General features: G+C 43.5%; 1 protein-coding gene across 1 annotated transcript; it reads left to right on the top strand.

Annotated features, from left to right (window-relative positions):
• The first annotated feature begins 3,426 nt into the window (after window positions 1-3,426).
• ncapd3 (non-SMC condensin II complex, subunit D3) lies at window positions 3,427-25,531 on the top strand. Its single transcript, XM_026190549.1, has 35 exons — window positions 3,427-3,549; window positions 4,155-4,324; window positions 4,458-4,620; window positions 6,823-6,986; window positions 7,297-7,461; window positions 7,548-7,609; window positions 7,687-7,774; window positions 9,173-9,306; window positions 11,362-11,434; window positions 11,572-11,697; window positions 12,047-12,299; window positions 12,392-12,430; window positions 13,543-13,635; window positions 13,865-13,938; window positions 14,058-14,192; window positions 14,271-14,491; window positions 14,573-14,764; window positions 15,748-15,845; window positions 15,927-16,036; window positions 16,266-16,373; window positions 18,107-18,221; window positions 18,411-18,506; window positions 18,592-18,830; window positions 19,032-19,111; window positions 19,398-19,535; window positions 19,629-19,762; window positions 19,874-20,082; window positions 21,437-21,547; window positions 21,732-21,893; window positions 22,576-22,688; window positions 22,966-23,027; window positions 23,691-23,738; window positions 24,698-24,760; window positions 24,874-24,916; window positions 25,311-25,531. Exons 1-35 carry the CDS (start codon window positions 3,498-3,500, stop codon window positions 25,369-25,371), a joined length of 4,194 nt encoding a protein of 1,397 aa, XP_026046334.1. The 5' UTR covers window positions 3,427-3,497; the 3' UTR covers window positions 25,372-25,531.
• Window positions 25,532-26,780: the final 1,249 nt, after the last annotated feature.

Raw genomic sequence — 26,780 nt, 5'->3', positions numbered from 1 at the left:
GCGATGGATAGGATGTTTGAGATAGTTTGGGTTTTTGTTTTTTTTTTGTCATTTTTTAAGCCAAAAACTTTAGTTTCTTGATCAAAAATGCCAACTTTTTAAATGACTTTGTGTGTCTGTGTGTGTCTGTGTGTGTAAATGTGTTAAACCACAGTAAAGTTCTTAGTTAAACTGGTGAGGATGGGGAGAGTTGGAGGCTGCATGTCCCAGTGTGTTTGTTTAATCCAAACAAGGAAAATCAGAATCAAAGTCAGACCCACGTCTCAGCCCGACCCGGTAATAAACCAATATAAAATAGATGTGGCCCTAGATTTTACCAATAAGAAAAATCACTGATCAATACAGCAATTTCAGAAAGGCAGGCTCTAGTTTTGACGAATCAGCGTGCGGAGGAGGCGGGGTTTAACCTGATCCCCATGAAACAGCAGTTCGGGGGTTTTGACCCCTGCCCCCGTCGACCCCAAGTTACCGGAAGCTCCTGTCGGCCTGACTTTCACCTGCTGGAAATAGTCCCCTGACTGTAACCCCCGGCAGAGATTTTGACCTCTTCCCAGACCCATCAATAAAGTAATTTCAGGGAGGCAGGCTCTCGCTTCGGCCACTGAAACACAGAGGGATGGCTTTGATCTGACCAGTGACACCAATTTACAGCCTTCTGACGAGCGAAGAGTTTTTGAAATCGACCAGCTTCAGATGACTAAAATAAATGTTTGATGGTAAAAGGAAACAAAGCATTTTTAAAGAGAGGGCTCTGAGGAGACTAGCAACCCTGAGTCTGTATGTAAAACATGAAACCTCCATAGCAGTGATTCTTGTTCTTACATAGGTGCACGTATTCTTTGTTACGGTACTTTACTGTTCCAATGAAACATCCATCCATCCATTCGCTTCCGCTTATCCTTTTTCAGGGTCGCGGGGGGCGCTGGAGCCTATCCCAGCTGTCACAGGGCGAGATGCGGGGTACACCCTGGACAGGTCGCCAGTCTGTCGCAGTCCAATGAAACAAGATCTCATTTTAAAGTACATTTTGGCCATCCTGTGATCTCATTTGCCATATTCTCTTAATGTCTTAGAGCTACAGGTATCATTAAGAATGTTGATGTTAGATTGAGTTTTAAATCAGGTCGTGACCATAAAGTTACTCTCACAGCACTGATTTTAGAGTAAAGTACAACAAATGTAATGTCATTGAATTTTCCAAACTTTCTTTTCTCCAGTCAGGGTTATGGTGACATTTAAGTTGTTCTTTTGTGTGATTGCACACTGCCCATCACAGCACCCCTTAGTAAGCTGTACAGCAGAAGTGTCAATTCACTTTTATCTATATATCACCAAATTACAACAACAGTTACCTGGTAGTGAGACTGTTAGGCACACAAATGGTGGACAGAAAGTAATTTTTCAATTTAGAAAAAATAAAATGACTCAATTAACATTTATGTTTTATTTATTATAACACCTTTTTTCAGTCCTGTTACAGTCCTGGACTGTATGGACTAAGTAGCTGTTAAGCTCATCTTTTTCACATGACGTCTGTGTGCATTACTTACATAATATCAGTATGGCAAGGAGTTTATGACTTATCTGTTTTTCTTTTCTCATAGAAAAGCAAGAAAACTTTTTCAATATGTGAAGTTACAGCACAGCTTCTCCAAATGTGTGCTTCTTTTGCAGTCAGGCTGCTCTTAGAGCATCCACATAAGCTCAGGTAATAAAAGTACAATCAGGAAGTGTACTTTAACATTTGAGGTTTTCAATCGTTTCCTTGGTTTTATAATCGATGGTCTAATAAATGTAAAACAATCTACATTTATTTTACTCGAGTATTTCTTGCTACTTTTGGTTTCTGCTTATAGACTGTGGCAGGGGCGTGGTCTCTGGCCTGTGTTACAGTGAGCTCTCAGGCAGTGGTGAGGTGTGGCAGAGAGGGCAGGTGTGACTGCTCGAGGTGATCATCTTCTTCCTCTCTGTATGTTTAAATAGTGAAGGAGGGCAGCAAGCCAGAGACCACACCCCTGCCACATAGACTTATATTAATTTATGTTATTATTATCAACTGCTGGCATTTTCACGGTTTCTCTCCATTGTGGTGTAATCACACTGCTAGCTAAGAAAAGTAACTTAGATCCATTTGTAATCAGTAATTATAGAGCTATTTCTAATCTCTCATTGCTCCGCAAGACATCTGAAAAGTTGTTTATAAGTAACTGAATGAATACCTTTCACCTTTTTGATAAGTACCAATCAGATCCAGACACGGTACAGAAACGGCTCTTACCTGAAGATCAACAGTGATTCAGAGAGTTTGTTATTTCTATCTTGACACAGTTGATCAGTCTGCTTCACTGTCTGATGACACGCAAACAGCTTAAAATAAACAAATGAAGTTCAGTCAGTAGGCTCGTCTCATTTGTGACTCCTCGTCTTTTCTTCCTGCCTGTTTTCTAAAAAGCAGTTTCAATAGTCCATGCTGAAGGATTTCTCTATTCCATAAATGCATCAGGATGAAGGAGGAAGCTGTAGTAGGAGCTATAATGATGTAAGCACAGGTGTATTTGTTGCAGGAGTGTTTCTACCTTCAGTGTCTGGGAGAGGTGTGTCCACAGCTGGATGAACCATGAAGGGAGGAGAATCCTTCTCACCTTTTTGTCCACAATTTATAACATTAAAGTTGATCAAACTTTCTGGCCCTCACAAGATATAAAAATACAATGAGTACATCTGCACACTTGTATGCTTGTGTGTTGTTGATGATGACGATTACTGGTAATAAAAATGTGAGTAAGGTACCGAACTCAGGTTTGCTCCCGCTTTATTTTTCAATACGCATACGGTACTTGTATGCGCCCTATGATCCAGTGCGCCTTATGTGTGTGTTAAATACAGTAATGGCACACATAACTGAGACTGCGCCTTTTAGTACAGTGCGTCTTATGGTCGTGAAAATACGGTACACATTTGATTTACAAGTACAAAATTTTCATGAGCATAATTTGAGCCCATAAACAATGGTGAAACATTCCCACAAACACACTTCTGAACCTTGTGGAAAGCCTTTGCTGAAGAGTTGTTAAAGGGTTAGTTGACATCATATTAAACCCTATGGATTAAGAATGGGATATAACTCAAGTTTATATGCATGTGAAGACAGAAAAGTGAATACTTTTGGGAATATAGTGTGTATTATAAATACCTTCTTTGCACATTATTATTTATCAGTTGAAACTATCTATATGACTTTAGTATTAGTCATATTAAAACTGTTATGAACTAGTTCATGTTCCAATAAACTAGTTTGAAACTTTGCGACCAGTTTTAACTTTTCTTGCAAATTAAAAAATAATAACTAACTATTCCAGCCCAGCAGGTGGCAGTATTGAACACTGAGGCTGATAACCAGGAAAAGAAATAAAACGAAGACTTTAGTGCGCATGTCCGGAGTTTTTATATTTGGGCGGGCGAATTAAGCGAGAAAGAAAAAGACAAACCAAAATAAGATGGATCTGATATCTGCGTTGCAGTTTCTTCGGTTAAATGATGTCCCAGAAGGTAAAACTCTTTTGTCTGTTATCGAAATGTGGTTTACTGAACACCCGGCGGTCTGTCAAACTTGGTTGTTAACGGAGCTGTTTCCTGGGTCATTGAGCCGAGAGATGTACCGTGAAGCGACATTAGTGTAGATTATCTGCCATTAAATAAAGCAGCTGAATATTCAGATTGTCGTCAAATCTTATAGTCAGCAGTTGTAATGAACTTAATATCTGTGGATTCATGGCAGACAGAAAACATCGGCTCGTCTGACATTTGACAGGCAAACGTATTAAAAGTAGCAGTAAATGAAAGTCAGTGATTTTGTGATATAAGAGATCATTTTTACAAAGCTCAGAGATTTAATGGGTGTTTACACAGAGTGCTTAGTTTATGTAAAGTGTAGTTTGTTGTTGTTTTGGTTTATGAGCTGAGTGTAGACTTGGATGTAGTTAAACATGTAAATGATGTAATTTAAAATAAAAAAAACTCATCTACTCCTTTTCAAGCATAAACATTGTGTTGACAGAGATTTTCACAAAAACTTGATGTTTTTAAGTTTTTTTTCTCTTGTTATTTCAGTTCTATTTACATGTTTGAGATAATATTATTCTTTCTTTTTCTAGCCTGGGTGGACGCGGTGTGGGAAGTGGAGTTTACTGAAAGGAAACCACTGGATAAAACTATAGAAGAGGAACTTACAGCCAGGCGAGAGAAGTCTTTCACAGCCCTGTACCAGTGTTTACTGGCACATGCTGATCAATATCAGTCTGCAGGCAGTGATGGAGCTTCACAGGTAAGCAAATTAGTTTTTGTGGCTCTTTGAAGCGCTTGCAGTTGCTCAGTCTAAAGTCTTCCTGTAGTCTGTAGTGTCTGTTTCACCATCTGAAGGTAGCAGTCAGCTGACTGTCTCCTATCTTGCATTGCAGAGTGTCTGGGCAGTTCTGGTGGAGAGTGGCATATCAGTCAAGTCTGTGGTGGCTGTGCTGTCCTTCTTTGTCCTGGCAGGAAAGTCTAAAGTGGCCAGTGGCCACCAGAGGGTGAACAGCCTGTGTGCAGCCTCAGTGTACCTATTACTTCTGAGAACTCCAGGTAAGGAAAGTTGAAATGGAAGTAACTACAAGTCTCTCGGTTCTTGGAGCTAGGTGGAACTAACGTTGATGAGATGATTGTCACTGCTTATTGACTGTAAATTCTAACGTTGGTATAGATGTCTTAATTTTCAAGGAGTGTGTGTGTGTGTGTGTCTGTTTGTCTATCCTGTGACTTATTTCTAGGAAGCTATCTGGACACACTCAGGCCTGTGAGACTCGTTTAGACACTGAGCCATGGCTCTGTGCTACATGCACATGTATGGGCAGAAATCTGTGCCATCAGACACTGAATTTGAATAAGTTCAATTTGAATTTGAATTGCTCAGATTGAATCTGAATTGTAACTTGAATAAATGCTTTTGAAAACTGAATTTGAATTAGTCTAATTTGAAATTGAATTTATGGTTTGAAAATGAATTGATTTGCTTTGAAACTGCATTTTATCCTTTAAAAATTCAGCTCTCGAATAATTTCAGTTTCACTTCTCACCATTCAATTTCAGTTCCAAAATTCAGTTTTTTGGAACTTACATCCGGTTCCGGTTCAAGCGCAGATTAATAGAACTACGTTTTACTAGCGGACCGAAAGTGTTACTGACGGGAATCTACAGCGTCTTGAGCTGAATTAAGACTTCAGAAGTCATTCGTCATGTCGAATGACCAGCGGATAAACTCTCAGGTTGGTAATAAATGTACTACATGTATAAGAACAAGCGTCATGTTAACAAATGATAGCCGTAAGGTAACTTTTATGCTTATTGTAGCTGCTAGCTAAAAGCGCTAATTTAGCGTAGTTTGCCCTGAATTCAGCTTTGACAAACAAATATGATCGACTGTTTCTAGTAGAATTCCAAAGTTGTCATCTTGGACCCTCTCAGAGTGCCCCTCTGTATGCTTGCAGAGACCCCTACAGTAGGGAAACATGCAAAACGGTGTCCAAACCTTTGTGTTTTAGCTTTATTTATGTCTTATGCTGGGCAGACACTGTGCGATTTTTTTCAGTCACGCGATTCAGCTTCTGCTCAAACTGTACGATTGACTCGCAGGGGTTAGAAGTTCGTAGGTCACGATGCAGGGTCTCACACTAATGCACTAATGAATTAGACTAACTATTCACTTTAGCTAAAGTTATTAAGTTAGCTAAAGAGTTGGGATGCTGTGTAAGACATAAATAAAGCTAAAACACAAAGGTTTGGACACCGTTTTGCATGTTTCCCTACTGTAGGGGTCTCTGCAAGCATACAGAGGGGGTACTCTGAGAGGGTCCAAGATGACAACTCTGGAATTCTACTAGAAACAGTCGATCATATTTGTTGTCAAAGCTGAATTCAGGGCAAACTACGCTAAATTAGCGCTTTTAGCTAGCAGCTACAATAAGCATAAAAGTTACCTTACGGCTATCATTTGTTAACATGACGCTTGTTCTTATACATGTAGTACATTTATTACCAACCTGAGAGTTTATCCGCTGGTCATTCGACATGACGAATGACTTCTGAAGTCTTAATTCAGCTCAAGACGCTGTAGATTCCCGTCAGTAACACTTTCGGTCCGCTAGTAAAACGTAGTTCTATTAATCTGCGCTTGAACCGGAACCGGATGTAAGTTCCAAAAAACTGAATTTTGGAACTGAAATTGAATGGTGAGAAGTGAAACTGAAATTATCAGAGAACTGAATTTTTAAAGGATAAAATGCAGTTTTAAAGCAAATCAATTCATTTTCAAACCATAAATTCAATTTCAAATTAGACTAATTCAAATTCAGTTTTCAAAAGCATTTATTCAAGTTACAATTCAGATTCAATCTGAGCAATTCAAATTCAAATTGAACTTATTCAAATTCAGTGTCTGATGGCACAGATTTCTGCCCATACACACGTTTCTGCATACCTGCCATTCAAAAACACTTTGTGTTGTTTATTTTTTATGTAATATTCAAAACTGAACTGTAAGTGTAAGTGGTTCAAAAATGACAAAAAGAAAATAAAATCCAGGAAGTGGAAGTTCTCTGAACACAACCTGTTGAACCTTGAAGCTGACGTGCTAAAGCAGCAGCAGATAACGATGGGTGTCGCTCTTGTTGACTAAGAATAAAAAACTGAGGCTACAATTCACACGAGCTTAGGAAAACTGGACAATAAAAGATGTTTGCTTGGGTAAGCGGTGTGAGTGTGTCTGGCTCTCTCTATTGTTGTTTCTAGGGAGCATTTCCAACAAGGTTTTTCATGAAGTTTTGTTGGACACATGTTTGGACCTGACCCGTCACTGCTGGCCTCAGGATTCTGAAAAGAAACGCAAAAAAGACCTGAAGAGTTCTCAGACGGAGGGAAAACGCTCCAGACCACAGAGGAAAGACAGTCCAGAGGTACACTCCCAAGGATCATTGCAATGTGATGGCTGAATAGTGACTTTGAGACACTCATTTCATAACTAGGTCCATCTAAGTGTTGAATTTCTTTTGTTCAGACTGTCCGATTGACTTAATGTGGGAGCTAATACAACACCGAGAAGGAATTTTCATTAATTATTCCTCATTTCATTTTCTTAAAACTTTCTGAAGAGAAAAACAAACCAATAAACGGTACTGATCTTTTTGTTGCTAAAGTTGTGTGAAGGTGAGTAAACGTATTCTCTGGTGGAACACATTTATGATCAGACCTATGTGTTATTATCAGATGGAAATGGAGGAGGAGGATGAGGAGGAAGAGGAAGTTCATCTTTCTGGAAAGGACCTGATGAGGATCAGAGATGCTGTAGCTCTCCTGGTTCAAAGCTTACTGAGACTTCTGCAAACATTTCCACTAAAAGACAGTCCTCAGACCATGATCCACTGTATGCAGGTACCACCTGGTTGTATCTGCACACCTGGTTCGTTTCACACTGTGGAACCTGCAGGTTTTCACAGCGAATCCTTTTCTTTGTCCAGATCTTCAGTAACCTGCTTTACTTTGAACCCACCACTGGCAAACCAGCTTTTGCTGCTGAACAGTGAGTTTTCTTGCTTATTTTGTCTTTTTTTTTAATGTATCAGAACAAACTGTGATAGTTGTGTAATTTCTGCACAGAGACGTTACCAAACTAAGGAGCATTCCAGAGATGGCTTTCTACGGCCTACAGCTGCTTTGCTTGCCAAAACATGGAGACCAGAAAGAAGTAAGATCCCGTACACTACTTATAAACTATCTCAGTAGATGTCGTCATAACACTGTAGAAATATTGTTTTTATGGCTGCATTCAAAGATTTGGACTAGCTTCCCCACTAGGTTGCTTCCCTGCCTCTTCAGTTCAGTGAATGGATCCTGACTGTTTGCACTTATGCGCCGAACATCAGTTAGCCTTCTTAAGTTTAGTGAGTGGGGTATTTGAGGGGGGGGCTTCAACGCTCACGTGAGCAGTGACCATGAGACCTGGGAGCAAGGCCTGGCTGATCTGAAGCAGAGTGGTGTTCGCACCTAAACGTATGGTGAGGGTGTGCTGGGAATGCTCAGACACAACTTTGGAAGCATTATGAATGAGGCTGGGGACGTGGACTCCAACTGAACCATGTTCTGCACCTCCATTGCTGAGGCAGCTGCGAGGTAGTTGGTGCTCGTCGTGGCGATAATCCCTGAATCAAAGTAGCTATCAAGCTGAAGGAGTCCTACTGGACATGGTTAGCCTGTGGGACTTTGGAGGCAGCTGATGAGTATGGGCAGGCCAAACAGCAAGCACCTTGGCTGGTGCTTGAAGCAGAAACTTGGGCGTGAGAGGCAGTCAGGCTATGGAACAAGACTTTCTGACTTCCTTGAAGCAATTCTGGCAAAGCGTCAGGAGACTCAGGAGTGGAAAGCAGTGTTTCACTCCACCGGACCAACTCTTTAGTCTCTCAAAGAGCCTAAATGTCTCTGACATATAGAAGCTGTGAAAACGTGAGATTTTCAAAAAATACTGATGATTTTTGCTGAACTATAGGACATACAGGCATAGAAAGAGGAGTTGCTTCATACAGCTCTCTGCATGCCCTTTCATATGATAAATTGTACTTGATATGGCTTGCAGAATATTTTTGTGACCTGGATGCTAACATTGAAGGTCATAGTCAAATGCAATCCAACCCCAAGTCCTGGGATATCGACATGAAGTTTAAAATGTCGGGTAATATGAAGTTTTTATTTGTTTTCACTTTTCGTGTGACCTTGACCCAAAATTAAATCAGCTCGAGCTATTACTAAATTTGAATGTGATTTCTTAAAACCTGTGGAGAGGAAGTTGATCATGTCTTCAGTGCAGTTGGTGGATAATGCGGTCTTCCTCCTGTTCCAGTGGGATCCAAAGGGGCAAACAGTATGTAATGGAATGAACACCACCCGATGAAGCCAACAGAACAAACAAGCTGTGACACGATTCGGAGAAAAATTCAACTGAGAAAATGTTAAAATGCTCTCACAGACTGCTGCAAAATAACGTGACTTCAGCATTTATTGAGGGATGAGACCCATGTGCTACGTTCCCACCAGAGTCTTCAAACGTATCATGTCTTCTTTAATGGAGTTTATCTGTTGTGCCATCCAGTCCTTGAGGAGGGTGTTCCACCAGCTCCTCTACGTGATTTTGATGATGAAAAAGGGCAACACTGGGAAGCCGTCCCTCCTCGTACCGAGCCAGACCGTCCTCGCTACTCGTGACCAGGCCATCCAGTTTGTCTGGTAAATAGTTTTGTTTTAATATTGATCTGATACTTTTTACTTGTCTACATCTCATCGTGGTGGATGTTGGAAAGAAAAGGTTTAAACCTGTGATCTGTTTCAGTTTTTGAATTGATTTTGATGATGACTATAGTTTTGTTAATGAAGGCTTGTCTTTAAAGGAGCCCTTTTTCCGTCTATGGGAGCCTCTCTCATCTTATGGCAGACAGGTTAGGCTTCAGTCCCCCACCCTGAGAGACGGGGTCAGGTCACCAGTCTATCTCAGAGATACAGATTCATGTCTGTGGCTGGTTTAGAGTTGCCCGTTAACTGAACCAGTCTTTGGAAAGTGTCCAGAGAGAATTTAGTTCAATTCTAGTTTATTTTTGTTGTAAGGTAAAGAGCTTAAATGGACTGATTCTTATACAGCGCTTTTCTACTCTCCCCGAGTACTCAAAGCACTCTACAGCACAGAGGCACTAATCATGGCAGCACAAGAACAAGCTCTGAGCACAAGATCCATAGAGGCTGGGGTCTATCACACCAGGCAAGACCCCAGGTGCAGGCTGTGTAAAGATGCCCCAGAGACAATCCAGCACATAACAGCAGGGTGCAAGATGCTAGCAGGCAAGGCATACATGGAACGCCATAACCAAGTGGCCGGCATAGTGTACAGGAACATCTGTGCGGAGTATAACCTGGAAGTCCCGAGGTCAAAATGGGAGATGCCCCCAAGGGTGGTGGAGAATGACCGAGCTAAGATCCTGTGGGACTTCCAGATACAGACGGACAAAATGGTGGTGGCTAACCAACCGGACATAGTGGTGGTAGACAAACAGAAGAAGACGGCCGTAGTGATCGATGTAGCGGTTCCGAATGACAGCAATATCAGGAAGAAGGAACACGAGAAGCTGGAGAAATACCAAGGGCTCAGAGAAGAGCTCGAGAGGATGTGGAGGGTGAAGGTAACGGTGGTCCCCGTGGTAATCGGAGCACTAGGTGCGGTGACTCCCAAGCTAGGCGAGTGGCTCCAGCAGATCCCGGGAACAACATCGGAGATCTCTGTCCAGAAGAGCGCAGTCCTGGGAACAGCTAAGATACTGCGCAGGACCCTCAAGCTCCCAGGCCTCTGGTAGAGGACCCGAGCTTGAAGGATAAACCGCCCGCAGGGGCGTGCTGGGTGTTTTTTTTTTTATATATATATATATACATATATATATATATATATATATATATATATATATATATATATATATATATATATATATATATATATATATATATATATGTATATATATATATATGTATATGTATATGTATGTATATATATATATATATGTATATGTATATGTATATGTATATGTATATGTATATATATATATATATGTATATGTATATGTATATATATATATATATGTATATATATATATATGTATATGTATATATATATATATATATGTGTGTGTGTATATGTGTATGTATATGTGTGTGTGTGTGTGTATGTATATGTATATATGTATATGTATATATGTGCTGTGCTTTTTTGGAAATCGAATTTCCCAGAGGAACCCACCCGAGGGATTAATAAAGTTCTATCTAATCTATCCTAATAATAATAATAATGGATTGCATTTATATAGCGCTTTTCAAGGCACCCAAAGCGCTTCACTTCCACTTTTCCTTCACTCTCACATTCACACACTGGTGCAGGCAGCCACAGTTGTAGCCACAGCTGCCCAAGGACACAACGACCAGGACAGAGCGAGCAGGGGATCGAACCGGTGACCTTCCGGTTACAGATGAGCTTCCTAACTCCCTGAACCACGGTCGCCCCAAAAACATTTAGACCTGTTCATATCTGACCATTGGTAGAAATACTGATTGTTCACATTGTTAGAGGCATCAGTTTCAGTATGTGCACACACACAGAGCATCCTAGTCTCTCCTCTACTTTCTGCAGCTTTAAGGACCGGCGCTAATGTGTCACTTGAAGATGTCTGGGATCGTGACTGTTCAGGGATGTTTCTGAACCTTGGAGAGCAGATGTGTGAAAGATTTCTATATTTATATTTGCAGTCATCTTGTGGACGAGCTGAAGCAGCTGGCACTGCCTTTCCTGCAAATCCTCCTCCAGCACATCTGCTTCCAGGTGAATTCTCCAGCAAACACTCGGCATAAATTCACTTTCTGCAAACGTTCAGAAACTTTCTGCAGCTTAAAATGTACAATGTGACAACAACAAAGTTGCATTGTTATCATTCATGTTTGTGTTGTGCTGATACACAGATGGTTGAAAAGAATGAGTATCGAAGCCATGGAGCTCAGGCTGTGGGTATGCTGACGTCTCAGATGGCAAGTGAAGACTATGCTTGCTTCATTAAGTGGCTGTGTAACTTCTCCAGAAGCTCAAAGGTAAGGTTTTACTTTAACTGTCTGAGAAATGCTTTCACTTCCTGACACTGGCGTAGCCGCTGCAGGTTTCTGTCTCATCAATGATCTTCAGCTTAAGTCAAACAGCTGCTCAAATGATTTCAGTGTCACAGACAAATGTTTAGTGTCTCCATAAATTTCTGCGACTTTGCTGAAGTTGAAGCACACGTTCAAAGATCAGGATAAAACTCAGAGAGCCTGTTTTTTAAGCCACTTTAAAAAGAGTGTGTCCACCCTCCTGTGTGATACTCGGAGCATGTTTGAACTTAGCTAAATGTCAGTGAGCTTCATCACCTTCTGTCAGTGGTACTGACTGCGATGGCCTCTACAGATGGTGCACCGGCTGTTCTCTGTGGATGTGGTGATGGTTTTGCTGGAGCAGCCAGAGAGAAGACCGGAGGAGTGTCGAGATCCGGACCTTGTTTGTTTCCTGATGCACAGCTCCCTTATCCAGAACCTGCTCTTTGCTCGACGGATGGATGAATCTCCCACTGTCCAGGGCCATGCTCTGAACTGCCTGGCTCAGTGCCTGGAGCTGCCTTCTCTCAATGCCACCAGAGCCATCCACAACCTCTTCTCTGCCAGTGAGACACCCTCACACACAGGAGTACAGTAAAGACACAGGCCTTCAAACGAAATCATTAAAGTTGTTGTGTTTCCTCTCTGCTCGGTTAAGCTGGAACCCAGACGGTGCTGGAAGGTGAAATCACAGAAGGTAAAGTTTGTTTTTGTTATATTTCCTGTAGTCAGGTTAAAAAACAAAAGCCACAGTCTGGCTCTCTGTGAATCTCACAGGTATTATATATCCTGGGAAAAGGTGGAAACTTTGTCACAGGACCACAAAACATGAAGAAAGTGACCTTCAGTGTCACGCTCTGACCCCACTTTGACAGAGATCCATTATGACAATTCCCATAGCTGATAGCTTATCTAAAGACTCTAATAATAGCAGTAGCAGGTGGCCTACGTACACACACCTGAGGAATGTAGTGCCGGCAGTACAACAGTTTTAAAGTGTCATTTTGATATGGATCAGGCAGCCTGTACATTGAGGCCGTTTTCCAGCTAATTTCTAAGAGTGTCATAATGACTCGGTGTATACAGCCATGGCTAGGAGACAGTATAAGCTTTTATCAGTTCTAAACTTCAGTTTGAATTCAGCCTGAGATCAGTAAACACTGAAACAACATGCAGAAGCAGTGCGTGCAAACCTACGTTTCCGTTCACCCTGAGGTCAGAACATGAGCAGAAACCACGTGAGCTACATCTTAGAGGTCATAGTTCATCCATCTCTTTCCACTTATCCAATTCAGGGTTTCTTCACACTGTGAGCTGTGAGAGATGGGCATAGCTGACTACTTATATATACGATATTATTAGTGTGTTTCAAAGTGTAAGGAGCTGCCAGAAACAACACGTAAGCTCTTAACCCGGGTGCAAGGAGCGATTTTGAGAATTTATCACATTAATGCAGAGAAGTTGGTTCCTGCCAGAAGGACCTGTTTTCTCATTAAAGCATCAGGCTGTTGCAGTGGTCCAGTCAAAGTCCAGCCCTAAAGCCGACTGGACCTGAAGAGAGCTGTGACTGCAGGGCTTATTTCTCTCGTTCTGTAAAGAAAACAAAGGTTTCCGCATAAATATCTCCGACCTGCACGCAGCCTGGAGCTAGCACAACAGGAAAGTGCAAAAATAAAGGATGTTACTGCATCTCAGGTGGTGTTCGCCTGAGCCCTGGTAAAGACGACACTATTTTTTGTTTCACTGACATAACTCTTACTGTGTTGACTATGACTGTACTTAATGGTGTTGTTGATATGACTGTTTCAGGGACTCTCAGTACCCAGCACACTCTGAAAACCTACCGCACTCTTCCATTCAGGACTGTGGAGCTGAGCAGCACTGACAGCGCTGCTTGTTATGGTGAGAGCTTCCATCAGTCTATCCTTTTTCTATTATTGAATAGCTTTAATATCTTATCGTGTACGTGACGGTGCGAGCGGCGGGGTATACCCTGGACAAGGTTGCCAGGTTGTCACAAGGCTAACACACATTTAAATCACTTTTGTCACGTGTTTGTTTTCATTCATGTGTTTTTCATGGTCTGGACCCTGGAGGTCAGTGAATCACATAGTTTCTGTATTTGATGCAGCAAAAGAGAATTTGGCCCTCCTCCTGCGGCGTGTGAAGGATTCAAAGACTAATGTGAGGAAAGCAGCATTGCAGGTACCTGGAGCTGAACTTAACCAGCAGCAGCCACGATTTAGATTGAAGTCATTTCTTGTGGGGGGGCGGGTTGAATATCTGCATGTTCCCAGGCTGACTTGTGTGCTCTTCCTGCACAGGCCCTGCTGGGTCTCCTGAAACATGACGTGATCCCCATGAGTTGGGAGACTCTTCAGACTTTGTCAGAGCGCTGCAGAGACCCATCTGTGTCTGTGAAAAAGAAGGCCCTGCAGTGTGTGGGGGACCTGCTCAGTGTGAGTGGAGCCACATGCTGATGGGACGGTCACTGAAGTGACCGTGGGTGAGATCTAACCCTAACGTCTCTCTGCCAGGTTAAACCAGAGTGCAGTGTGGTGCAAAAGGCGTGGCTGCAGGGGGTGGTGCCAGCTGTGGCGGACTCTGAGACCTCGGTGCAAGACAAGGCCCTGGAGGCGCTGGACCAGGTGCTGCTCAGTCAGGTCAAACCGTACTCTGCTGGCTGCCACCTGGATGCCAGTCAGAGGCTGATGTGGGAGCTGCTGGGCCTACTGTGTCACCAGTGCCAGAAGCTCAGGTGAAGCCAGCCCAGCGTTTGTCTCGTACGAAACAACATGTTTAATGTTAAATACTGAATGTGTTTGTACCCGGTCTCCAGTCGTTACTTTAGCAAGGCCTTCACCATCTGGTCCAAACAGAAGAAGTTCACCCCGTTATTTGTCTCCAACCTGATCTCACATACTGAGGCTGATCATGCTGCCGGAGCCTGGCTGCTGCTCTCCAAGGTTGTTTCTTCATCCTCCAGACTGCCTCATGGCAAGATTCTGGACGCCTGGGACAAGATGGTCAGGTGGGCAAGTCCAAATCAGTCTGCCACGTTTATGTGAATTAAAATGAGCCCTTTATAATCTGGCCTGTAATTTGGTGGAAAATGGTGAAATCTGCAAACCTTTCTTTGTTTTTGTTTTGTTCTCACTCCACCTTCTGGATGCAAACTCAGTTCCACCATTTAATAAAAAAACCTGCAGCCCTGCTGTGTATTGTGGGCTTTTTTGGAAACAAAACAAAGAAGGTGAAGAGCAACACTGTACACGGGGGTAGACTGATGCATGATAGGCTTTGTGCGCATACAAACAAATGTATCCCGTTGTAAGGAGGGGGTGACGTGTGACGCAGAAGGAACACTCACCTTTCCCCTCTCTGGGAGATGTGATGTTATTGTGGTTGGTTTAAGGTTTGGACAGCAAAGAGTTGATGTTTTGGAGAGTGGCTGTGGCCACTGTCAGCAGACGCGGGAAACACAGGAATCTGTGCTGTGTTTACATCTTCTTGTGTAACACAAAACTCTTTCACCACCATCACTCGCTCAATCTTTGCCTCCCTGTCAGCAACCAGACACCATGTGCTGCCATATCATTTCTGACATGGTGGATTTTTCTCTGACATGTTTTTGTCTTGGTTTTTTCTTGTACTTGAAGTAAACTACTTCTTAGGAGATCTTTTTTTAACTGTTTCTTCCTGCACCAAATCCGATGACAGTATGTATCATAAGACATGGTGTAAATTATTTATCTGAGGTTTGGCCTATCAACACAATAAAAATAATAATACTTTTGCACTTCTGACACAAGTTGAAACAGAGGCTAGACTCTGCAGAGGGTTAACAAATCCCCAAACACACCCTGTAAAATGGTCGAGGGTGACACCAAGTGTAAATGGTCATAAATCACTTCTCACTAACAACAAGTCAGTCTCTTAATGTTAATGTTTTTAGCGATCACTGCTTTGCTATTTGCAGATAAATGTATTAATGATTTGATTGTCTCCTCTTAGATCAAAGGATGTAAACGCAACAACATGCTGTCACATCCTGTGTGTGATGGGAGACATTGCCGTGCATTTAAATGAAGACACAAAGGAAAGGGTCGTCGGTAGGTTGAGTAAGGGGACAGATGGCGGGGGATTACTGAGAGAAATGCTGTGACTCAGTCTCTCTCACCGTCTCTCTGCAGCTGATCTGATGTCTTGGTTGAAGACTTTCACTTTGCCTTTGGAGGTGATCAGCTCTGCTGTTCAGACTCTTTATCAGTTTGGCTGCAGTGAAGACATCAAGCAGACTCAGGTTAGAGACATCTATACTTCAGAGGCTGACGTACTTTATGACAGCATTGAAATCCTGTTTTCAGTAACAGAAACAGTTGTTGGTCTCCATCCTGTTTGGATGAGGATCAAACACAAGAACAGTTAACCTTGTAAGTTGCAGCAGGAAGCAGGCAGTGCCAAACTCCTGCTCAAAGTTTGAATCCGATATGACTGACGCCCACTGTGAGTGTGTCTTGTGTTTTTGTCAGGCTTTCCTGAACCAGCGCTGTGGGGAGTTGGTGTCTGCCTGCGAGTCATATTTGGCCAGCATAATCCTAACTGACAATGGAGCTCAGAACCTCGACGAGGAGCTGATGGTGAGAATAAACTCTTAGCAGACTTGTCCTCGTTACTCCAGAAATGTCCTTATGATTGTGGCAGAAAGGTAAACTTTCACTTTGAACTTATGTTCAGTGGTGTTGACACATACTCTGCAACCCTCAGTATCTTGTGCTGTTCTCTCTGGAATGACAGCTAGACAAGAACAATTGATCTCTTAACACTTATTTACAAAGCAGCAGCCTAGTGATAGAAACCCAAGCCTCGCTCTCCTCAGCCAGCCTCTTCTAGCTCGCCTCGGGGAATAGCTAGGTCAGCTGCAAAAGATGATCTCTGGGCTGGCCCCTGGGTTTACCCCGGGGCCGCCTCCTGCCCAGAACAGCTCACCCAGAAGTCGCCCAGGAGGATCCTAATCAGATACCTTAACCACTTGACCTGGCTGCTTTCAATGCGAAGGCGTTGTACACTCTGAGCCTCTCTTGGATGGCTGAACTTCTCACCCTATCTCTAAGGGAGCAGTCACCCTTCAGACAAAGCTCATTTCTGACACTTGTACCCACAATCCTGTTCTTTCAGTCACTACCCACAGCTCGTGGCCATAGGTGAGGGTAGGGATGTAGATCGACCGGTAAACTAACAGCTCTGCTTTTATGCTCAGCTGTCTCTTTCTCATGACAGACAGAACGCCTGCATCACTGCAGCTGCTGAGCCCCTCATCCCTCAGTGGAACAAGATCCGAGATACATGAACTCCTCTACATGGGGTAGCAACTTGTCCCTGACCCAGAGTGGGCACTCCATCCTCGGAGGTGCTCATTTTAGCATCCACCACTTGACACTCAGCCGTGAACGGCTCAAGTGCGAGCTGGAGGTCCCCACCTGGTGGGGTGGACCACATCATTCACAAAAAGCAGACATGAGGGAGAAACCTTCCACCACTTGGCTGCGCACAGATACTCTGTCAAGTAAAAGTTATGAAAGGAACGGTGACAAAGGGCAGCTCTGGAGTCCACCACCCACTGGAAGAGTCGAACTTATTGCCCGTAATGCAGACCAAGCTCTCCCTCTGTACAGGAGCTGATCCACAGCAGCAGGGTGCATACCTGTCCAGGGAAGCTGAGGAGCGGGATTCCCCTGTAGTTGGAGCACATCCTCTGGTCCTCTTTCTCAAAGATGAGAACCACCACCCCGTCTGGCAGACTGGGTTCTCACTCATGGATACCCACTGCAGCCCACCACCTCTCACACTCGCCAACTCCAAACTGGGACAGAGTCCAGCCCCTCTCTGAGGCTGGCTCCAGAGCCCGAGCCGTGGGTTAAGATGAGACCAGGTAGATATAGCTGGTATCGCTCAACCTCTCCCATGAGGAAGGAGCCGATGTTCCATGACCGAATTGGCAGCCTAGCCAGGGATCCTGCGCCCTTGGCTGCCGCCTAACACACATTGCACCCTATTAGATCACTGCATAGTTCTATAGCTATTAAAACTCTGCAAGGAATGAAGCCTTTGGGTTTTGGGGTGAACTTTTCAAGGCAGGAATTGTTCAGTAATCCTCACGCTTAAGAAAACGTGAGATGAAGAACTGCGAGGCATGAAACAGATCCAGCCTGTTCTTTAATGTTTGTGGTGTGATGACAGTTTTATCAAAACTTCATTCAGGAAGAACAAAAATCCGATGATGAAAACGCCACGGCGCACGTCTGAAAACCAACATGTGATCAGCCGTGCAGCGCTTGTGGCTCTGATGGACGGGGAACGTTTTCTCTTTCAGGTGAAACATCTCCACACTCTGGGTGTGGCATCACTTCAGTGTCCTGCCAAAGTTAACAAGAGGACAGTGCTGCTAGTGGAATCTGTGCTCACAACACATTCTGAGAAACTGGCAGGTAGGAAAGACTGATGCTAAAATGCATACTGTGTGTGAGTGAACGTCTCCAGAGACAACAGCACAGCTGCTGGTGTCAGGTGACATTTTGAATGTGCCCAGTTGGACGACCACGAAGTCTTGTACTGTCCAGGGCACGGCCAGGTTAGAAGGCTCTGCTAACCTGTTTGTCTTATTCCATCTTTGACAGAGTGCCAGACTGAGCTGCCAGCTTCACTGCCTCTTTCCCAGTTCAAAGCAAACTGGCTGCCTACCAGAGTAAGAGCCCATGGAGTCATCACTTTAGGTGAGGCGTGTGCGTCCTCCAAGTTTAGCTCTGACTCTTCACTCCGAGCCATGAGCCTAAGTGTTTGTTTGTGACTGTGCTTCAGGTAAATTGGCCCTGCAGAGTGAAGAACTGGCCCAAAAGTACCTGCCCGTGTTTGCCAGGGAGTTGGAGGTTGGCACAGAGGTTTCAGTACGCAGCAACGTGGTTGTGATAATGTGTGATCTGTGCGTGCGATATACCAACATGGTGGATCACTACATTCCCAACATCTCTGCTTGTCTGCGAGACAAAGACGCTGTCATCAGAGAGCAGACTCTCATCATGCTGACCAACCTGCTGCAGGTGAGTTGCTGTCTTTAATGTCACCATACTTCTGTAAGCAGTGCTCTTTTGAGACGTTCATAGCAATGGTCAGATGATGCCCGTTTCAGGATTATGTAATGGAAAATGAAGCAAATTACAGCTGTGACGTTACTTTGACATGTTAAACATGGATGGACTTCAGCGCCACCTCTTTTTGGTTTTCTCATGACTACGTTTTAGGAAGAATTTGTGAAATGGAAGGGCTCCCTCTTCTTTGACTTCATGGTGGCTCTCGTTGACCCGGTCCCTGCCATCGTCAGGTAATTCATACTGTGCATACACGGACAGGACGTGAAAGTGGGGTATGCAACCGCAAATCCATTCATTTTTGAATCCCCGACTGGCATTCACGACAGATTACGCACTCAGCAAACACGTTAATAGGAAGTCTGGTTGATTCGTGCGTAGGAGCAGGTTTCAGGCTGTGGCTTGTGTGTCTGAAGCACGAGGAGCGTTTGTTTTCCTCACTATAGTCCGTATTTGAATGTTGGTGTCCGTAAAGCTGCTTTCACAAGACCGAGGCTGGTATGTTTTACCTCCGTTTAGTCTCACTGAATACTGCCTGCTCCACCTGCTGCTGAAGAAGAACCCAGAAATGTTCAGCCAGCACTTCATTGAGTGCATCTTCCATTTCAACTCCTACACAAAACACAAGTCCTACAACAAATTCTCCCAAAGCGAGAGGTATGACCCCGCTCAGCTTGATTTCTCCTTGCTGTTTCCTCACGTCACGACATGTTTGTTGAGTTTATTCCTTTTCTTTGAACATCCACGCAGAGAACGCGTTCACTTCTCCCTAAAAGGAGAACAGTACCGTGAGAAACGCTTTCGAATCTACTGCTTCCTGTTGGAGCACTTTACAGACGCTCAGCGCTTCAACATCACCAACAAGATCAACCAGACCATTTTAGGTAAACTTAAAAGTAAAGTTTTAGGTTTTTCTTTTCAGAGTTGGGCCTGTTGTTAAAGCACTATTAACCAGAACCTTTGTCTTTTTATATTCTTACCTCCTCCTACATCAGCGTGCTTTGCTGATGAAGAGCTGCCCCTGGATGCAGATGGCGCTAACATTTTGTCAGAGACTTTCAACATCTTGAGCCTTAAAGAGTTTAAGCTGCAGACCATATGTAGTTCAGCAGGCGCTGCTGCAGGGGAGGAAGCAGAGGAGGAGAACATGGCCACCATGGCCAAAGCTGTTCTGCAGGCTGCACAGAAGAAAGTGGTGTCACAGGTGACGAGTTCTCTACATTTAAAATGCATTTGGTTCCTTTGTTCCTCTTCCTACTCATCTCAGCTTACTGAGGCAGTTGGTTTGCCTCCTTCATCCTGGTTCTGCTCAACAAGTCTTCCTGTCACCAGCTGTTTAGTCACAGGAGACCACGTGATCATTTATAGTAACAACGACACAAACAGCTGTTAGATAACACATGTTATGTGACCTATACAACTGTAGGACACTAAACTAGGCTTTCCATAAAATGACACACACTTCGAGCGATGCCTAGCACCGCCCATTACCAGTGTGTTACTCAATTTTGTAACCTGGTGTTCTCAGCAGAGCCAGTTTGAATTCATCCACACAGGAGCTCTGTATCTGAAAGTACCGGAGCTCAAAGATTCCCAGGTTACAGGATGCCAGCGAGCCGACAGCAGCTACTTCCTGCATGGCAGCAGCGTTTCTTCTAGAGAAGACTGCAGCGAGTCTGCCGTGGCTCAAAGCACCAGTGTTAATGCTCGTGAGCTTGTGGTGATGGCATATGTCCTGCATGCAATAACCAATGCAGTGACTATAAAGTGGTTTTGGTAAATGGACTGATTGTTATAGAGCGCTTTTCTACTCTGTACTCAACATGCCACATTCACACAAACACTGTTGTTTGCCACTTCAAATGGTCGGCTAGGCCTGGACTGTAAGGACATCCCCACCTGTGGTGTGGATGCTGTAACCACAAGCAGTAGCTCCCCTAAGCAGCGTTTAGAAAAACTGGTGGTGTTTTGTGCGTCTACCAGAGGTTGGAGGTCATTTACATCTAGAATGATGCTGACTGTTTAGTTTATTTGGCTCAGTCAGAAGTCCCTGTGAGGACACGTACTCTGCTGAGGAGGAATCATCTGTTTCAACAGCACAAAACCAAACATCGAGTAGTTAAACCTTAAGTTTAGATTCAAACACATGAAGCTTGTTTGTTTTGCCAGCACAGCCTGAACAGCTTTCTTCTGATTTCTGTCAGTAGTCTACAGAAATGGTGCTCTTGGCTACAACAAAGAACAACTCTAACCTTCCTGTTGCGTTGCGGGGCAAACTGACCTCTGAACTATTTAAAATATTTGTATTTGAAGATGAAGGCTGTCGCAAAGTTGATTCTGAATCTGATGACTCTGATTATGAACCAAATGAGCAAAATGCTGTTTATATCCATCTGAGCGGTGAAGTATAGAGGTCTTCATCCTCAGAGATGCATCAGGCTAAACTGTCTGCACCAAGTATAATGAAGACGCTCGAAATGTAACTTTTAACGTTTTTATATTTCAGCAGATGAAATATTTGAGATTGATTGAAGGTAATCTGTACTTTTGATCCGCAGGTTAGGAAGAAGGCCTTCATAGAGAACACTGTTCCTCTCATCATTAGCCTGAAGAACCTGCTGGAGCAGAAGCGCTCTCCTGTTCTCAGAGATCTCGTGGGCTACCTGCAGGTAAGTCCAGCATGCATGATCATATTCACTGATGATCTGCATGAACTATGGAAAATCCACAGCTTTACAGCACTGTTAGCTGCAAAGCATCAGCAGAACAGTTTGTGCTTCTGTTTCTACTCTCTTAAGAGAGAAAATATTGTAGCGAAGGGAACCGCATTAACCTCTGTGTGTCTGACATCAGGTGACTATGCAGGACTACCGTAATGAGGTGAAGGAGATTCTTTCTGGAGACGAGCAGCTGGCAGCTGAAATGGAGTTTGCTCTGAAAATAGCAGAAAAGGAGAGAGCGACAGTGGAACAGCTGGACAACGACAGCCTGGCAGGAGATGGCAAAAAGGCCCAGGTAAGAGCACAGTGCAAACCACTATGAACCCACTGATTTCACTGTCAAAAGACTTTCTGTGCATACAAATGTGCTAAACTGCAGGTAACGTCCTCTCGCTCGCTTCCAAAACCTGCAGCTGTGCTCCAATCGTCTGACAGGCTCAGATCACGCTGCCTGTGTGGGGTTTACAGACGTCTGAGCGCGCTTGTTTTTAATAAATTAAGGGGACATTTCCTCTTCTAAATAAGCAGAAACAGACAGTCTGTGAAGATGAATATAGAGTTTAAGTAATCTGCTGCTACATGCTGGACGTTCTTCTGGGGAAAAGGAGTCGGTGCTGAGCTGCAGACAGGGGGAGCCCGTGGTTGTACGCCACTGTGGATCATCCTCTGTAGACTGAATGTATGCCTGCTAATCTCTGCATACTGAGTATGAATATAATCCAGGTAGTGTGGATTTGATGTTGATCTGTTGACCAATCTCCAATAACAGCAGGCTAACGTTCATGTTTGCTGGAGCAGCAAGTGACTCCAGAAAGTTCTCACTAAGAACAGGACACGAGGATTGTGTTACAATGAAACACAGTCCTCACACTTTTGTACAAGTTCCTTGAAATATTTTCTCTAAACGAACGTTCTTCTTATCATCTGATGGTCTGAGCTATTTATTTATTATATGAATGATCGTTGTTCCTCCCCAGGGTTCAGCCCAGCGCTCTCCTGTCAGATCCACGGCCCTGCTGCCGTGTACCTTTGCCACACCGCAGCCACCTCGTCCAAACCTCCAGACTGCTAGACTGGCACTCACTGACCGGTAGGCTTCCAGCAGTATGAGGCACTTACACTCTACTGTAGAGTCTGATTCATATCTGAGATCGCTGTTTGGGCTCCTTCATATGACCAGTAATCACCGGCAGACCGAGCCTTTGGTTCACATTTAGTCTTAGACACAGAAAAGAAGAAGTGCTGGAAATGACCCGGCCACATCTACGAGTTCATATTTGTGAGCAGATGTAAACTTTAGCTGGTTTAATTCAGTACAGTGTGAAGCTACGGCTTAACTTACTGAAATTCCTGTGTGTGTCTGTCAGTGTGCGTGGACCCAGGAGGCAGGACGATGTCCAGTCTAAATCAATCGCTCTGGAAGGAACAGGTACTGTTCAGTTCACTGCTTTGAACAAATGTCATTTATCCTGAATGTCTGCCAAGTGGAGAGGAACTCAAGGAAAGCAACACATGTCAAGGAAACATGTGAAGAAACTTTCATCAGTGCTTGAAGCTTGCAAACATCAGAACTGTACATTCTTCTATTATAACAGTAAATGAAGGGCAGTTTTCATCGTTTTCACTGATCTCACCGTGAAGTGTGACTCTATTGAAACAAGGCAGCAGCAGCATTTCAGTCCAAGAGTTCAGGTGCAGTAATTGTCAAATGTATGCACAAAAGTAGCCCATGTAGTCTTTTCATCTTTGAAGTTCACTGCTCGACACATTAGTTTAGCCTCAGGGTGGTGAAACAGTAAAACAGTATTGTTCTGTAACAGAGGTTACTGTCAGGGACGACGCGGATGGACAAATATGTTACGGGACTGAGTCCAGGCATAACCATAAATGTCCTTTCATAATGAGGCCAGCGATGCATAAACAGCATGTAAAACATGTTTGTAGCACTTTATCCTCTGTGTTGTTGTAACCTCAGTGAGCAGGTCTTACTGTCTGATTCTTGTTTGCACGCAGTGTTAGATCCTCACTCTGCATTCCCACAAGTTTTGTGTGTGAGATCCATTGTGACGGTGTTTTCATTTGACTTTTTTAGTGATGGCTAAAGGAGCTGCCAGCGACAGAGCCATCAGCACACCAAAGGGTAAGAGAGAAGTTCCAGGTTGCCTCTGGCAGCTAAAACAGACGCAGGTCCCAAAATGAAGGTTGGAGAGTACAAAAAATGGAAAGTGAGATATTTGGGTATTTAAAATCCCTCTAAACACAGAAGGTAAAGAGCTGAACTTTGTGTTGACAGTAGGAAGCACACCTGCTGTTCTTCACAGACAGAAGAGTAATTCTCCTTCACCAAGCAGGAAATCTGTGGAACGGCTGCAGCGACGTTTGGCTTTATGATTTTGTTGCGCAGGACCAAACTAATGACAACTTCTCCAAAAGGAAAACACATTACAGATTTAAATGGCAAAATTAGCTTAAGTATACTCTTGCTGTTTTAAAAGAACAATAATGGATGCAAGTTATGATTCATAAGAACTGTCCACAGCAATGGGAGGCGGAGCCTGACGGGTAGCACTGCTGGCACCCTGGTTAGTTTGTAACCTCAGTTTACTGACTAACGATTCAAAGCTGAGAGATCTTTGCTGGTTTTGCTTTTATTTATTCTGCTGCTGTTCTATAGAAATGTCACATTCAATGTGCATCATCGTGCAGAGTATCATTAATGTGTCTGCAGCTATGGGCAGGGGTGGACACACATATTGCGGGATTGGACCAGAGCGGGCAGTAATGATCAGAACACTTTAAAAAGTCTGCACTCGGGTCCATGCATGCACATGTAAAGTGTTGGTATGGTTGGGTGAATGAGACATGCTGTACAAAGAAAAGCATAAGCATGTATCAGACCTCTCACCAATAAATATATGATGTGCAGTCGTTAGCTTTGTATCTGCTGTGAGCTCAGTGAGGACCTGAAGCAGAGTGGCTCCACTCTCCAAACTCTGCACCGTACTTTACTACATTATGGTACCATACTCTGTTGGTTATAATCTCACTGATGATGTAATCCACAAACCCTCGACTGACCCATCTCTGTTTGTCCACTAGGTGTCAAAATCAACTTGACCTTTGATGAAGGACTCAGCGCAATCCTCAGTGAGCAGGGAACAAGTAGGTTTCTGACCAGGCGCTGACGGTGCCAACGTTCGCTCTGCTTTTTGTGTAGTGAATGAAAACTATCTTCAGCTTGTTTATAACAATCACTGTTTTGTGTGTGTCGGCAGGTGAAGAGGGCAGCGTGCTTCATGTGCGATCGAGTGAAGCCCAGTGAGTGCACTTCTCTTTCCTTGGTGTTAGTTTAACTCAGTGCTGGTTCTGCATTAACTGGTTTAGTGCCTGAGCACTACACTTAATGACCATGACAAACACACACACAATCCAGCATCACACTGGGACAGCGACAGCAGTGAAGACAGGAGCGAGGCAGTAACAAAGTTACTAGTTATTACTGTGGAAACGACCACACCTGATTACTAAGAACAGAGTTACAGAAACATGGCAGCAAACTGCAGAAGACCTGAGTCACACATTGTTGGGTTTGTTTGCTCTGTGGTGTTTGTAGGCCTGCTAGCTTTGTCACATTGTTGTGCTGCTATTACACTACAGCGATCTATGCACGGGACGTGTGAACTGTTTAAACGCAGCTCTGTTGTTTGTTCAGGGCTCCTGGACCGAGGCAGTGGAATGTGCAGTCTCCTCTGCGTCTGAGGAAGAGACTGTAGTGGATGCGTCACTCAGTTTGTGTGTGTGTGGGTTGTCTTTATCTACAACAATATCCTTTCTTCTCACTTTGAGGTTTTTTCACTCTTTGTTTAGCTGCTTTTGCACTGATGTATTGATGTACAATATGAAATAAAAGTTCAACATATGGTGTTTCACTGAGAGGCTTCTATCATTCATTTCTATTGTCTTTGATGAAATGGAACAGCATAGCCCTTTATTGTCATTGGCATGTATAAGTGTGGGTGCTCCACCGCAGCTGTGCGGGAATAAAATATACATAGTAAGACCGCAGGAATAAATAACAGACATACAAAAGGATAGACAACGTGCCACAGGGACAAACGACATCGTTTCCAAACAGAAGGTCGAACTTCAGTCGTCTTACTGACCGACAGCGTTTCAGATTTAATCATACGTTAAGGGCTGCTGCTCAAGAGGCGGAGCCTCTCAGCCATCATCAGTTCGATGCCAGTATTACAGTAAAAGTTCATCCTGCTTATGACCATCGGCTGATATCTCTCAAGTTATGAAGTCATAAAAAGAGATGTACATGCATAAGTATATAGTGCAACATATGATGCACTATATACATCAAACCACAGGAACATCACTGGGGTTATAAGAGGCAGAAAAGCTATTTATTCGGTTTAACCTCTCAAGGACAGAAACGTAATGAAAATGCTGTGTGAGGCCTTGTAGTCACAGCTTTCCCACTTTTTAAATCCTGGACTGGCAGCTTGGTGGTGTGGTGGTAGCACTGTTGCCTCACAGCACCAAGGACCAGCGTTCAAAGACATGACCTTTGCTCTTTACATGAATTGGAAGGATTTCCATGGTAATGAATGCATTTCTATTAGCATTCAGAACTTTTGTTGGACTGATGTAATTTGCATAGGTTGGCTCGACTACATTAAGTAAAATGATTCATCATTAATGAAGTTGGTCCAACTCAAGTACATTGTTGGAATAACAGAACTGAATAATGCTAAACTAAAGCAATAATAATAATAATACATTTTATTTATAGGCACCTTTAAGACCCTCAAGGTCACCTTACAATAGCAGCAATACAATTTAGACATGAGGTCAATCAGAAAAAAACAAGCATGAAAGTATAAAAGCTGAGCAAGGTAAAAATGGACTGAGACAGAATCAGGTGTGTGCGATTCTGAATAGATGATTTTGAGACGTGATTTAAAAGTGGTGAGAGAGTTTGTGGTCCGGAGGTCTGGTGGAAGTGCAAAGTCAGAATCAGAATACTTTATTGATCCCTGGGGGAAATTATTTTTTGTTACAGTGCTCCATTTTAAACCAACATTAAGACAAGACAGACAATACGCTAACTAAGAATAGTACAATATATACATATATATACATACATACATACATAAGTCACTCATAAATAAAT

The sequence above is a fragment of the Astatotilapia calliptera genome, chromosome 13, assembly GCF_900246225.1.
Source record: "Astatotilapia calliptera chromosome 13, fAstCal1.2, whole genome shotgun sequence".
Lineage (NCBI taxonomy): Eukaryota > Metazoa > Chordata > Actinopteri > Cichliformes > Cichlidae > Astatotilapia > Astatotilapia calliptera.
This window is presented reverse-complemented; position numbering and strand designations above follow the sequence as displayed.

Bases quoted from the DNA above. Each gene is read 5' to 3' on its own strand.
- ncapd3 (XM_026190549.1), top strand. From the start codon at position 3,498: ATGGATCTGATATCTGCGTTGCAGTTTCTTCGGTTAAATGATGTCCCA. The intron at 14,765-15,747 runs GTGGGCAAGTCC...GTCTCCTCTTAG, and splicing joins GCCTGGGACAAGATGGTCAG to ATCAAAGGATGTAAACGCAA. The intron at 23,739-24,697 runs GTAAGAGAGAAG...TTTGTCCACTAG, and splicing joins AGCCATCAGCACACCAAAGG to GTGTCAAAATCAACTTGACC.